Below are 15,229 nucleotides of genomic sequence, written 5' to 3' on the forward strand. Positions count from 1 at the left end.
TTATTAAGGCACTCACAATCTCAATCCCAGGGACACAGTGGTAAATTCTTATTCTAGGTGTTTCTCTGGGACAGCAAGGCCTTCAAACAACCAATCTGTTCAAAGGCCCATTGAGACTATAAATGACCCACACCAGATTAAAACAGAGGATCATAACCTCCCCATTCGCCCAGTGACGCAGAAGTGCCTTACAGCACTTTTGCAACACCGGGAGGCCAACACAGGGGACTCAAGTGCAGAAACTGCATTAAGACCGAGCAGCATGAATCTTACTGAAATGGAAATCTAAAGATGCATTTTAAGCATCTTTTTTTCTGACATGCAATTTTCAGAGTAAAGTAATGGACAATCCACTTCCCATAAAATCTGCCACCACCTTGTAAACAACTCTTTCCCTTTTAAATTTCTCCCACCCAGTTCACACAATTATAAACGTCAGTGCTCCTTCCAAGATTGGAGAAAGCATGCACATGCTCTCTACTTGCCCCTACCTGCAAATCACACGTGAAGAGAGTTGCACCCCGTGCCTTGGAAACCGTGGTGATCTGTTGAAACGTCAACAGGTCGTGAACATAAATGTTGTTTTCTGTTTGGGACAAAAGATCCAAATTACTGTTTGAATTACAGCAGAACCACTTTAAAGTTGGGGACAAGCAAAAAGTATTCTACTTTAAAACCAAATGATTAATACTGTTTTGGACCACAGCTTTGCAAACATTTCTCACTGCCTCATCAATTCTAAGGTGCCTGTTGTCTAGCCAAAATTTGCTAGTAGGGGAAGCTCTGTGGAATGCAGTGAAATGACTCCGTGAAGCAGGAGACAAGACTGAACATCTGTTTGTTATAGGAAATATTTAAGGTTTAGTAGAACCTTTTAAGAAATCTAGTAGGTACTAAACAGATTTAACAGAAGCATGATACAATCTATTATAAGGTGCTTCAAATCAGAATTTAATACTAAAGTATTACCTTACCTAAGTATTTCACTTACCTAACAAACTGACCAAAATTTTGAACTGAGATACAACGTGAATCTACAAATGAGAGAGAACATTCTTGTGAATGAGCTGCATTCAAAGCTTATTTACTTGTCAAAACCCGGTAGATTTATAAATAGGCTGCCCACCTTCAGCAAAGTAACCCTGCAGTGATAGTGGCAGACTGTCCAAGGGTCAAATCCTATCCAACTTTCCAGCCCTGGCGTAGCTGTGCCAATGGGATGTGCACAGCACCCTGTGGTAGGAGAGTAGTTACAGAGGCCTCCACAAGGTAAGGGAATGTTTGTCCCCTCACCTTGGGACTGCATTGCAGCTGCACCGGCGCAGAAAAGTTGAATAGGATTGGGCCCTAAATTACCATATTTTTCGCTCCATAAGACGCACTTCCCCCCCCCCCAGAAAGTGTGTGCGTCTTATGGAGCGAATACTGCCAAAAAAAAAACCTCCGCCCCAGCCCCAGCCCTGGCCCTGCCCCCTCGCTCTGCTCTGCTTCCCCGGGCAGTCAGAGGCTACTCAGAAGTAAGTCTCAGAGTCACTGGGGCTCACTCCCAGGAAAGCGTGGGTAGGGTGGCAGTCTCACTGCGCAAGCCCACGTGTCTACTCAGAAGTAAGTCTCAGAGTCAGTGGGGCTCACTCCCAGTAAAGCGTGGGTGGGGTGGCAGTCTGCCCAAGCCCGCTTGTCTACTCAGAAGTAAGTCACAGAGTCACTGGGGCTCACTCCCAGTAAAGCGTGGGTGAGGTAGCAGTCTCACTGCCCAATCCTGTGCATGCCTACTCTGAAGTAAGTCCCATTAGGGTCAGGGGGGCTTACTCCCAGGAAAGCCTCTCTCTTCCCCCCCCCCAAGCCTGGAGCATCACAGCCTCTCTTTCCCCCCCACCCCAAGCCTGGAGCATCACAGACTCTTGCTTCCCCCCCCAAGCCTAGAGCATCACAGACTCTTCCCCCCCCCCCAAGCCTGGAGCATCACAACTTCTCTGCAACACAAACACTTTCCCCCCTCTCTCACACACACATGCTGCCCCCTTCTCTCACACACACAGATGCTCTGCCCCCCACACACACACTCACACAGCAGGGGAGGGGCGCTTTCACTCATCTCATCCAGCATCTGAATGTAAGCCCCCCCCCCCCCATCACAAAGAAAAAACTGTCTCCTTGGTCAGAATGCCAGTGTTTGCTTATTGCACAAGCCCCAGGTAAGGCTCGGTTCTCACCATAAATCCAGAGGTTTGTTGTGTCTTGAGAATTCAAGTTGTGGTTGGACTTTCCACTTGTTCATTTGTATTGGAATCACAGAAGAACTGGCGAGGAGGTAGATGTGGTGTCAGCAGTGGCCCCTTTAAGGGTAAGGCCTGGGCATTCAGCAGAGTGTGCTGCATAGCTGCAGCCACTGGAAGGCAATAGGGCCCTCAGGGATATAAGGAGTACCTGAGGCAGAAAGGGTTTGTGGGTTTTGAAGGAGTGCAGGTTGGAGAGGAGACTGACTGGGTTTATTGAATTTGGAATCTGACTGTGGATTGTGACTGGACTTGTATACCCTGATGGATTTGACTGACCTTGGACTGTAATTTGGCTTATTGGTTCTGGACTCTGATTTGGCAACTCTGATTGATGGGACTGATTTACTTGGCATCTGTAGACTGGAACTGGACTCACTTTTGCTTGCTGCACTAGTGAGTTGCACAAGGGGGACTGATCAGCCTTAAGCGGGCACAAGGCCCAGTGGATTAGGATTTGGCAGAACATCATTGTAACAGAAAGATAATGTGATCCCCTATTTGTGTGCACCTGCTTTTGTGAGCTTCATAAATTCTGACTCTAATGATGATGAGTTCTTGGGGCTTCCAGAAAACTAGAGTACTCAAACCTTTAAGTCTCTCCATTTGTTAATGACAGTGATAATGGTTCTTAATGCCACTGTTGACTGCTGTTCACTTTACATGGTTCAAATGTTATTCTGTTATAGTTTATTAAATATTTTATTACACTATTTGGTTCAGAATATTTTTCCTGTTTTCCTCCACTAAAAACTAGGTGCGTCTTATGGTCAGGTGTGTCTTATGGAGCGAAAAATACGGTACTAGTTCTGGTTTGTAATTTAGGCAACAAAGGCAACAAACTTAGGCAACAAAGCCCATTTCAGCTGAAAGTCCGGCTTGTATGTTTTCACAGAATTTTTAAAAATATAACGTTAATGAATGCCACAACAATATTTAGTACTTATGCCAGTGTAAAGACTTGATGAACTTGATTTGCTCCTTAGTGATAAGCATCATGAGTAACTTATCTGAAATGCTCAGAAATAGGATATATGGCATACTCTCAAGTTATCTTCCTAACCCTAGGAGAAGAGTGAAGAAAGTAAAAAAAAAAATAAAGCTCTGCTTCTCCATTAACGGTGTTGCTGTTTGCATTGGTTAAATGTGATGCTCTAAATCAGGGGTGCTCAATAGGTGGATTGCGATCTACTGGTAGATCGCGAGGCAAAATGAGTAGATCGCGGAGTGCCGACCCCCCCCCTTCAGGTGCCTCTGGGAGGAAACGCTGGGAGTAAGGCCCATTGTACTCAATGGGGCTTACTCCCAGGTAAGTGTGGCTAGGATTGCAGCCTCACAGCCTAATCCTAGGCATATCTACTCAGGAGTAAGTCCTGTTATACTCAGTGGGGCTCAAGGTACACCAACATACATTGTACACATAAATGTTATATGTTATGATGGCGCGAACATTGTAAAAAAAACTCTGGTAGAGCTCCGGGCCTTGCTGGGTTTCAAAGTAGCTCTCGAGCCAAAAAAGTGTGAGCACCCCTGCTCTAAATCAACGGCTCTCAAACTTTTTAGCATCGAGACCCACTTTTTAGAATTTCCAGTTGGGACCTACTGGAAGTGATGTCATTAACCTGGAAGTGATTCTATGGCCAGAAGTGACAGCTTCCATTTAGACCTCAAAACTCAGCCACGATTAGTCAAATTTCCCATTACACAGAGCCCTCATGCTGTTATTTTGCATAGCTCAGAATTCAAACATTCCAACTTGGAGAGCAAAGCAGAATGCAGATTTAGAACCTTCTCCAACCACACAGCCCTTCCCCCTTTCCAGCATCCCATCCTCAGTGCAAACCACTATGGCTCTCTCCCACTGAGATCCCACACTGCCCAGCAGATCTGTATCATGTTCTTTTCAGCTCCGTATTTTCAATGGCAGCAGAGCTAGGTGCCATGTGACCAACATGAAATTGGCTCGCGACCTACAGTTTGAGGAAAAACTGTTCTAAATTGTCAGAAATTTCCATGGGGTAGCTGATGCTGAAATTTTTTGCCCTCCCCTGCTAGGTCTATGCAATCGTGTTTTTATTGTTTTCTGAAATTAGAAACCTATCATCTAATGATCAAATAGTAGCTTCCTTTTCATAACTGGACACTTCCAAAATTATCAGATGTTTGTAAAACAACCCTCCTCTTTGCTTGCTTATTCGGGTGGGGGGGAGAATAACAGAAAAGCTATTCTAAGTTACCACTAGCCAATTGTAATGAGGGCAGTTCCAACACAGGATAGCCTACAAGCGTGGTAGGAAGTAAGAACAGAAGATGAAAAGAATGAAGCATTAAAATCTAGCCATTATTGCTCAGATTATAGCCTAGAAGCCAGGACTGAGATCTGAAAAGAACCAATAGAATGCCAATAAAGTGAAACCACAAAAAAGGCAGGAGGGTAGTGGAAAAAAAAAATCACACCAGTGCTGTTTATTCAGAAACATGAAAAAGAGATTAGTACCAAGATGGCAAAGGTTAACAGAAATGGGTAATCAAAATAAACCATTTTCCTCTTGTGAGTATAGTCGGGCCTCTTCTGAATCTGCAGATTCAGGAACCATGGATTTAATTATCCATGGGTCCCGAACCTGTGGGGACAGCTCAACCTGGATTCTCCAGAGGTGACCAGAACTACCAGTCAGCACTCCAGTCCCTCTGGAGGTTAAAGGTGCCGAGACCCAGAATTTGATGGGTCTGATTATCTGCACGCATCGGCATCCACAGGGGCTCGGGGAACGGAACCTGTGGATGCTGAGATACCACTGTTTTACAGCTTCACATGCAGTATGGTATTCTAAGCTGGCCATTAAGTACTCAAAACTAGTCAAACACAGATACAAGGGTGAATCTATTTCCTTTTTACTTGTTATAATCAAGAAAGATTAAGTATGCATTGCAATGTCCCAACTGTCTCTGAAGCAGCCTCTATGATTTTAGGATAGCAACCTAGAGCCCATTTATTAGGAGTAAACCACGTAAACTCAGCAAGACTAGAACAGCTCAATATACTACAATCACCACCACACCTCCTAGAAGCCAAGCTCAGCTATCACCAATCACTGCCAAACCCAGTAAACTTAAGATGAGACTTTAGGTTAATATGAGTCTTAGGCTGCAATCCTAACCACACTTTCTTGAGAGTAAGCCCCATTGAACAAAATAGGACTTACTTCTGAGTAGACCGGGATAGGATTGTGCCCTTAGCTGGCCAAAGCTATCACACCTACCTGCTGAATCTTCTTGGAGAAGTTCTTGTTTGATTTCTCTAGTGTCACTTCAAACCTGTTGCAACCTACCAAATGGTGAAAGGATTTCATTAGATCACAGACACTTTCAAATTAACTAATTGGGTAATACATATTTTATCATCACTTAACGCTAAGTGCCCCACAAAGTTCTAATACCAGAGGAGCTGCAAGTCTCATAGAACCACTACTAGAAATTGAGCAACTGAACACTAGAGAACACCCAATTAACCCAACGGTAAACCAGGCCACAGTCTTGTGATCTCATGGGCCTAAGGTATTTAACAGAAGATTTCACAAATCTACTCTAGAAAGACAAGCCCCCAGCAGCATCCTTTATCTAGACCAAATACTAACAAATCAAATCTCAAAATGTCAAGAGGAGAAAATACAATAAAAACACCATCACAAGGCTTAAAAGAGGTTTATGGATACAAACTTACAGCCACTTTCTGATGTCGTAACCTCTCCTGATGGTGATGCAAAAAGGGGGAGAAATTTACCAGGTAAGACAATGCAACTCAAAACTAGCATGATTTGACTGGAACACGTCAAGCTCAGTTTTCTCAGATCAATAACTTACAAAATAGAAGGGGCTCTTCAAGATGGTAGGATGCGACCCAAAGGAGGAACATCCCAGGTTCACTCTCCAGACAAGGAGGGGCCATAGCATACAGAAGGGCTCATTATAAATCATACTGAAGTATGTTTTATAAGCTGGTTCAGCATAAAAGACTAGGCATATACCTTTTAAACTGTATGCCAAATTCAAAATTACAGCATAGCTCCATAAACCAACTAGAATAAGAAACAGGTTTCAAGGACAAAAGGAGCACACATCTGGTCTAAGGTGTTTGAAGAATGGGTCCCAGCTTTTCCCTCAATTGCCTTATAACTAGCAAGCTGATCTTATCATCAGTGATGAAAGGCATCTTCCTTGGCAACTCACTATTATTTGGTGGAGTTTGGGTGCCTGATGATGTCTACAGCGATTGTCTTACGAAACATTGCTTTTAATTCATCAAACAAAACTAGTTGTTTTGGAATTCTATGGCCAGTATACCCAGAGATTTTTACTATGAGTGCAGTTGCCTCTGGCTATGTTAATCTGAAAACCTATATCACAATTATTTGATTACAGCTGTGTCTATTCCAAGTCTCTGCAAGACATTTTCAAGCAAATGTTGACCTAGTTCAACTACAAAAGGTGAACCATTAGTTTGGGGATCTGGAATTTTTTTGAGCTTCATGAGACAAGTCTTGGCTTATAACTGGAAAGTCAAAAATGCTATAAGGATCCTCGGATGTTTAGAGGGGGTTAATACATCCCCCTCAGCACTTAAGCTCTGTTATGTAGTGCTGTGCCCCAATGAGTCTCAGGCACACAATCCAGCACAACATATGCAGCTAACATGTAGGGAACTCTATAAAACAGCCCCACAATGTAATTTTGCAAAATTGTGCTACACTGAAGAGCCCAAACATCAGTGTCAACATACAGAATCTTGGTTACATCTTCACAAACTCACCGGTTTCTTTTCGAATTCTGTAAAGGAGAAGGTGGCCTTGTTTAGTCCCAACAAGGAGCCATTCCTCTGCAAAGGAAGCAAATATTTTAATCAGTCCCAGTCCTTCGAAGCAGAAGTTATCTGACCCCAACATTTCACATAGAAAGTCCCAAAGAATGAGCAATATAGACCACACACTTGTTGAGACCCTTGTGTGGCACATTTATAAAACATTTTGCCCTTACCTAAACTATGTTTATTCAGAAGCAAGTTCAATGGATTACACTGGAACTTACTTCCAAGTATGCATGCTCAAAGGGCAGCCTTAAAGGCTTTGTTTTAAAGTGTTTCTTGCCTTCATAACTGTCAAGAACATCAAGAAAAAAAGAAAGCACGCTGGTTGAAGATTCATTTATTCACTCTCATTGTGTCAGTATTTTTCAGGGCCGAAAACAACTCTTGTTTAATGATGAGTTCAAAATTCATAGGTAGAACAGGTCTATTCTAGGCATTGTTTTCAGAAGATGAAATGCCATGCAAAGCCAAGAGATATGCACTTCACTATAGAACTATACCCAGGATAAAAAATAAAAGCATTAGTTATCACCAACACTTTCGTTGTGGTTTCGTCGGATATCTACAGAACCTTTGTAAAATACTGAACAATACCAACCAGATCTGATCCACAATGGCAGCTGTGCTCTTAAGTTTTCAACCAGCCTGTACTTCCAAGAAGAGATGATGAACAAAACAAGGCTAACAAGTGAGAACATATGTTCTCAGCCTAACATCTATACCGGGTAAGATGGTGGAATGCCTCATCAAAGATAGAATCTCAAAACACATAGACGAACAGGCCTTGCTGAGGAAGACTCAGCATGGCTTCTGTAAGGGTAAATCTTGCCTCACAAACCTTTTAGAACTCTTTGAAAAGGTCAACAGGCATGTGGATGTGGGATAACCCGTGGACATTATATATCTGGACTTTCAGAAGGTGTTTGACACGGTCCCTCACCAAAAGCTACTGAGAAAACTCCACAGTCAGGGAATTAGAGGGCAGGTCCTCTCCTGGACTGAGACCTGGTTGAAGACCAGGAAACAGAGAGTGGGTGTCAATGGGCAATTTTCACAATGGAGAGAGGTGAAAAGCGGTGTGCCCCAAGGATCTGTCCTGGGACCAGTGCTTTCGAACCTCTTCATAAATGACCTGGAGAAAGGGTTGAGCAGTGAGGTAGCTAAGTTTGCAGACGACACCAAACTTTTCAGAGTGGTGAAGACCAGAAGTGACTGTGAGGAGCTCCAGAAGGATCTCTCCAAACTGGCAGAATGGGCAGCAAAATGGCAGATGCATTTCAATGTAATTAAGTGTAAAGTCATGCACACTGGGGTAAAAGATCAAAATTTCACATATAGGCTAATGGGTTCTGAGCTGTCTGAGACAGATCAGATCTTGGAGTGGTGGTGGACAGGTCAATGAAAGTGTCGACCCAATGCATGGCGGCAGTAAAGAAGGCCAATTCTATGCTTGGGATCATTAGAAAAGGTATTGAGAACAAAACGGCTAATATTATAATGCCGTTGTACAAATCGATGGTAAGGCCACACCTGGAGTATTCTGTCCAGTTCTGCCACATCTCAAAAAGGACATAGTGGAAATGGAAAAGGTGCAAAAGAGAGTGACTAAGATGATTACTGGGCTGGGGCACCTTCCTTATGAGGAAAGGCTATGGCATTTGGGCCTCTTCAGCCTAGAAAAGAGACGCTTGAGGGGGGACATGATTGAGACATACAAAATTATGCTTGGGAAGGATAAAGTGGATAGAGAGATGCTCTTTCCCTCTCACATAACACCAGAACCAGGGGACATCCACTCAAATTGAGTGTTGGGAGAGTTAGGACAGACAAAAGAAAATATTTCTTTACTCAGCGTGTGGTCAGTCTGTGGAACTCCTTGCCTCAGGATGTGGTACCAGAATGGCATCTGGTGAGATGCCTTTAAAAGAGGAGTGGACAAGTTTCTGGAGGAAAAATCCATTACAGGTTACAAGCCATGATGTATATGTGCAACCTCCTGATTTTAGAAATGGGCTATGTCATGCTGATCCCTGGAGAAGGGGAAAAATGCATCCCTTTAAAATCAGTTTTAAAAACTGAACAGTCCTTTAACAACAGCCTCCTTAATGAGAGAGAGAGAGAGAGGGCTAACAATCCATCAATCCTTCTCTCTCCTGTGGACCCGTCCCTTCCCCCAGCATGTGAAAGAAAGGTGATCTTTTTGCATTGGTGAAGGAAGGGGCTGAGTGAAGTGCTGATGGATTGTCTTCTTAATGACTCTTATCTTAGAGTCCAAAGGTCAGCAAGGCTGTTTTCAATCACTGGAACAAAGAAACTTTGCTTTTTAAATTGATTTGCTATAGTGCGTTTTTTTTATCCAGGTGAGTGATTGGAACAGAACCCATGTGAATAATTAGTCTCAACCTGTATACATTTTTTTGAGACATGCTATATACCCTTTTGACACCCTTTTGACATTTGATGTAAATGTGTCTACGGCTATAATCCTATCCACACTTTCCAGGGAGTAAGCCCCACTGACTATAATGGGACTTACTTCTAGTAGACATGCACAGGATTGGGCTCTCAGTCATCTGATGGTCAGACTTCTGACTGGAAACCACGATCATCTGAGATCGGCTGACTAATTCACTGAGGGTATAAATAAATAACTCACAAGGAGATCACTTGGATGCACAAAATAACAGGTCTTTGAAGATGCAACAAATGTTAAGGCTCACATGACTGCTGTTTGAGACACCTTGTGAAAAAAGGGAGGGAGGAAGCTATTTTTAGAAGATAAAGATTAAAGATATAAACAAGAAGAGCAGGACTCAGTATAGCAGATGTTAAAGTTAAAGTATTTTGCTGGGGAAGTAACCTTCTAAACTCTTCCAAGTAAGCTCCACATCAGGCAAGAACAGGAACTGTCCCATGGCATTCATATACTTGCTAATCAGGCAACACAGTAAAAGGCTGTGAACCTGACATAAGAAAAATCCAAAGGCCATCCTAGTCCAGCATGCTGTTTCCCACAGTGGCTCATTGGTTTCCTCTGGGAAGCCTCTACTGTACAGAGATTGTTTCATGTTATTGCTGCAAAAGGCAAGAGTTTGTGTTTCCATAGCAGGTTAACAGCATCTTTTCCAGTAATTTGCATCTTATGAAGAAGAATCCAGAACATGAAACCTGGTTGCCCTTAAGACGCCACAAGGCGCTGTTCTTTTCACAACTTTCCTGTAAGGCTTAAAAGGTATTCCCATTTATACACTGTCAACTCTTCTCCAGGAGCTGGACCAAACATTGACTCCCAGGACCCGTTTATGGCATTTTTTAAAAATTATTTTGCCTTTCAGTTTGTGGCACATGAAACAGCAGCTGCTTAAAATTATAAGTAATGAAAGTGAAGCTCTAAGACGCTTTCTACTGTTTTTACCCCGTTTATAGCACTTCTTGGGCAGAGAGCTAAAACTGCTTATGGAGGGTGGACTTCTCTCTTTTTCCATCTTGTTCTCACTTGCCAGGCCTGCCCCACTAAACAAGGACCACCACACACACCAAACTTTTTTTTTCTTTCCTTAAGCACACATATTTAAAGGGGGGGCGACACACCACTGTAACCCCCACCCCACCCCAGACATGCATATCCCCTTACATGCACCTTGCAAAGTTCAGCTTGCGACACGAAATGGGCAACTCAAAAGGCACAGCGACTCTCACAGCTCAGTCTGATGCATATTGATTTAGGCCAGTGTTTCTCAACCAGTGGTACTGGTATCACCAGTGGTATTTGAGGTGGTATCTGGTGGTACTTGCTGGACCCCTGGATACCTACTGCCCAGCACAACAAACAGCTGTAGGAGACTCGGCTCAATGGGCAAAAGCACACTTTCCCACTGTTGAAAAAGCCCTCCTGCCCAGTGGTCTCACTAGGGTTTGTGTCACCTGGTACAGGAGGCCAGTGCATCACTCCCATAATGAACCTCCTCCTGTGCAGTGGGCGTAGCAATGCGTGGGTGATGGGTGTGGTGATACACCATTGCCCCAACCCCTGCTTTTTGGATATAACTTTTGATAGAGATATTTCAATAGAGTTTGGTTCACTGCATTCTGCATAAAAACATGCATCAAATGATATATAACATGATGGTATTATTCAAAAATACCAAGATCTTAAAAACTTTGACCAGCAATGGTTTCACCCACCCACTCCACCATGTGCATCACCTGGTGCAACCTGCAGCCCCTTAGCGATGCCACTGCTCTGGTCCACATGGAGCCTTTTACTGGTGTTTGTCGCATCCCATCTGGACTCCCAATCCAAAAGCAACTGGCAATGATGTCATCGCAAATTACTTTTGGCAGTACTTCAAATAGGTCAGTGATTTTCTACCTTTTCCATCTCATGGCACACTGACAAGGCACTAAAATTGTCATCAGTTTTTTGGACAACTGACAAGGCACACCATGCTGTTGGTGGGGGGGGGGGGCTGACATCCCCCAATGGTCCTACTAATAAATGACTCTCTCCCAAACTCCTGCGGCACACTTGGAGACATAACAATATACGAAGAGCCCTTCTGGATCAGGCCAAAGGCCCACCTAGTTCAGCTTCCCGTATCTCACAGTGACCCACCAGATGCCTCTTGGGGAGCACACAAGACAGCTAGACACATGCACACTGGTGCCCTCCCTTGCAGCTGGCACTCTAAGGTAGACTACTCCTGAAGTCAGGAGCTTGCACATGCCTATCATGCCTCGCAACCCGTGATGGATCATTCGTGGCACATCGGTGTGCCGCGGTTGAACACGGCTGGAAGAAGGTGGACCATGTGAAGCGGGACGGCAGAGGAGCACCGACCTGTGCAAGGCTTTCCTGGGAGCAAGCTCCATGGCAGGCAGTGGGGCTTACTTCCGAGGAGACACGCCTAGAGGACACCCGGAGACGTCCAGCCAGAGCCTGGCGCGGGGACTGGTTGCGCACCGCGCGGATTGCGCACGGGTGTCGCCGGCAAGGGGCGGGGGTGGGCCAAGTGGGGCTCAGCCCGCGTGGAGGGGCCGGAGCTGGGAGGGGGCTGCGCGGCGGGGCTGCCAGGGCGAGGTCTGCGGGCCGCGGGGAGGAGACCCGGCAGGGGAGCGCTCGGTGAGGCGCACTCACCCCAGGCGGCCAGGCAGTCGATCTGCAGCGGCAGCTTCTCCAGGATGGGCACCGGCTCGAAGGCGTCGTGCATGGCGGCGGCTCTGGCCGGGCTCCCCGGAGAAGGGGCGGCGACACCGGGAAGAGGCAGCCCAGCCCCGCAGCCTCCTCCCGGGCAGGCCCCGCTTCCGGCTCAGTCCTCACTTCCGCGGCCGGCCTGCCAGCCAGCCAGCCAGGCTCCACCTTCGGCGGACCAACCCCGTGCCTGGAGCCGGGCTCCGGAGGGAGCAGCGCGCCCCCCAGCCCAGCCCAGCCCAGCCCAGCCCGTCCCTCCTCGCTCCTCTGGCTGCGCAGCGGGAGGAGGCGCGCGGGGCTGGAGCACAAAGAAAACACGCCGGTGCCCTGCGTGTCGCGAGCCCGTGGAACTCCTTGCCACTGGGTGGGCTGGTGGCGTCTGGCCTGGATGCCTTTCAAAGGGGGCTGGCCCGATTTCTGGAGGAAAAGTCCATCCCAGCTGACAAGCCGCGATGGCTACCTGCAACCTCCTGATTTGAGAAGTCGTCTGTGGAACTCCCTGCCACAGGGTGCAGTGATGGCATCTGGCCCAGATGCCTTTAAAAGGGGATTGGATAAATTTCTGGAGGAAAAGTCCATCCCAGCTGACAAGCCTTGATGTGTATGGACAACCCTCTGATTTTAGAAGTAGGTTACCTCAGAATGCCAGGCACAAGGGAGAGCACCAGGATGCAGGTCTCTTGTTGCCTTGTGCACGCCCCAAGGCATCTGGTGGCTACTGTGAGAAACAGGAAGCTGGACTAGATGGACCTTTGGCCCGATCCAGCTGGACTCTTCTTATGTTCTTATGAGTTGGGGGGGGGCCTTCTGCAAAAAGGAGGGGAGGACACAGCCTTAGATGGGGATGGAGCCCAGGCCACAGGGAGCAACCCCTTCAATCATCTTCAGTCTTTTTTGTGCAATCACCCAAAATAATAAATTAAATTAAACCAGTTTGAGACCCGGGACCCACCCTTGTTCCTGACCTGGGGCCCTTTCCTCTTCCAACAGTTTACTGTAACAAAATATTCTTAGAGCAGTAATTCCAAAACTGTAGAACCTTATGTTTGGTGGGTCACCAAAGGGTTATGGAAAGATCAGGTAACTAATTGCCTCAACCCCTGAGACTATTAAAAAATCTGATAGTGTAGATACTAATTACCCTGCAAAAAGCTCAGCTCCTGCAGTTTGCAAGATAGATGCTAACTGTCCTGCAAGGAGGAACTCCTGCAGTTTGCAAGCATGGGTAAATATACAGAGATAAAGTCTGAGCATCTTTTTTCTGGTTATTACTTTTAAATTTTTTTTTTCTAAATCTTTTTAAGACTGGTAACTCTAGGTGGGTCCTGATAAGAGTGTTCTTTTTAAAAGTGGGTCTAGTGCTGAAAGGTTTGGGAACCATTGTATTAGAGAGAATCTTTTAAATTGTAAGCCGCCTTGTGTGCCCGTTCAGCAAAAAGGCGGGGTATAAGTTAATAAAATAATAAATAACAGAAAAGGTTGCCATGAAGCCTGGCATTAGGCTAAGAAAAGCTATTTTAGCACAATTGCTTAGAATCTGACCAAGACTGGGACAATCTCCTGGTTCCTGATGGGATACACCAGATGCCTCCCCCTTTACCTGATGCTGTTCTAGTCCAGCAGTTTTCAACTTATTTCATTCCTGTAAGTTGCCACAATCCCAAAACTGAGGCTTTGTGGGGTCCTGACCCCAAGGCTGAAGAACACTGTGTTGAAAGAAAGCGCATGTAGCCCTCAAACCTTAAAGGAGGTTGCTCATTTCAAATCTGGCTGAGCTGGTTATTGCCAGATTCTGCCTTTGCTTCTAAGAATAAGGCTCACAGACCTGGATTCTGATCATATATACTTAGAAGAAGGAACTCTGCACATGATCATAAGTTATTTTATCTTTCTATGGCAGAGTTATTCTATTAAAGCAGAGTTTTATTTTTTTTTTAAATGTATTCTTAGGCTACAAGAGTAGCCTCTTAGGAGCCTCTAATGGGAGTAGTCCCATTGGACTGAATAGAAATCACTTCTGTATAAACATGCATTGTATTGTGCATTGATTGTATTGTGAGTTGTTTTACTACAAAATATAGCACTCGTGTCTACATACAGTATCATGTTAGAAGCATATTAAAACTCAAAGAACATAAAGAATTAAATAGCAGGGAGAGGATTAGCCACACATTAAAGAGTTTTTGAAACAAATACTATATTTCTTCTGACTAATGATGGCTTTCCAAGATTTCATGCAGAATCCTTCCAATTCTGAGTTATTTCTATTGATATCAAGCCAGACCTTGGGACCTTCTACATTTAATGGAGCCATGACTACTCCCCATGGAGACAGACTACACTACAGTCTACTACACATCAGACTTATCTTGCGTGCTCACAAACTTTGCCTCATGAAATACTTGGAATATCCCCAGATGATCTCAAGGAAGGAATGGAGATGTTAAGAAAATGTGTTCTCCAGAAGCACACAGCCCAGGCCATATACAGTTTATGGCAGTAGTTCCAGAAATGTGGGTCTGGTCCCACCAGTGGGGTCACAACCTGATCTTTGCCCTATGGAAGGTTAAACTGAGCCACATGTGCATGTTTACACATGTTACAGGTAGGCAAACGTGCCTCAGCTCTTATGCCTTGAAGCCTTGGTGGCCGACCTGGAGAAGCGCAGGCAGCCAGAGGAGGACCGTGGGGAGACTTCTGGGGACGATCAGGCTTCGTCCCAACCTCAGGCATGCAGCTCCTCGGCTGCCCGGGTGGGAAGTCTCGGGACTGGAAGACGTCATCCTGGAGAGGAGGGAAACAATCCCCTAGGGGGGATCCCTTCTCCAGGGGATGGGCCCGTATCCAAGTGCACTCGGGATACTCCTCGGCGGGAGGGGGGTCGGGGGCTTCTTGTAG

At 45.4% G+C, this 15,229-nt stretch overlaps 1 protein-coding gene across 1 annotated transcript in view; it reads right to left on the reverse strand.

Moving 5' to 3' along the window:
* Positions 1 to 12,431, reverse strand: part of VPS39 (VPS39 subunit of HOPS complex) — a 32,598-nt gene extending 20,167 nt beyond the window's left edge. Inside the window, exons 1-5 of the mRNA XM_066634531.1 lie at positions 12,278 to 12,431; positions 7,087 to 7,152; positions 5,540 to 5,604; positions 992 to 1,034; positions 492 to 586 (exon numbers count right to left, since the gene is read on the reverse strand). Of these exons, the coding sequence (XP_066490628.1) occupies positions 492 to 586; positions 992 to 1,034; positions 5,540 to 5,604; positions 7,087 to 7,152; positions 12,278 to 12,350 (342 nt within the window). The 5' untranslated portion in view covers positions 12,351 to 12,431. The remainder of the gene's footprint in view (positions 1 to 491; positions 587 to 991; positions 1,035 to 5,539; positions 5,605 to 7,086; positions 7,153 to 12,277) is intronic.
* Between the last annotated feature and the right edge of the window lie 2,798 nt (positions 12,432 to 15,229).

Source organism: Tiliqua scincoides, chromosome 1 (genome assembly GCF_035046505.1).
Source record: "Tiliqua scincoides isolate rTilSci1 chromosome 1, rTilSci1.hap2, whole genome shotgun sequence".
In the NCBI taxonomy this organism is placed as follows: domain Eukaryota; kingdom Metazoa; phylum Chordata; class Lepidosauria; order Squamata; family Scincidae; genus Tiliqua; species Tiliqua scincoides.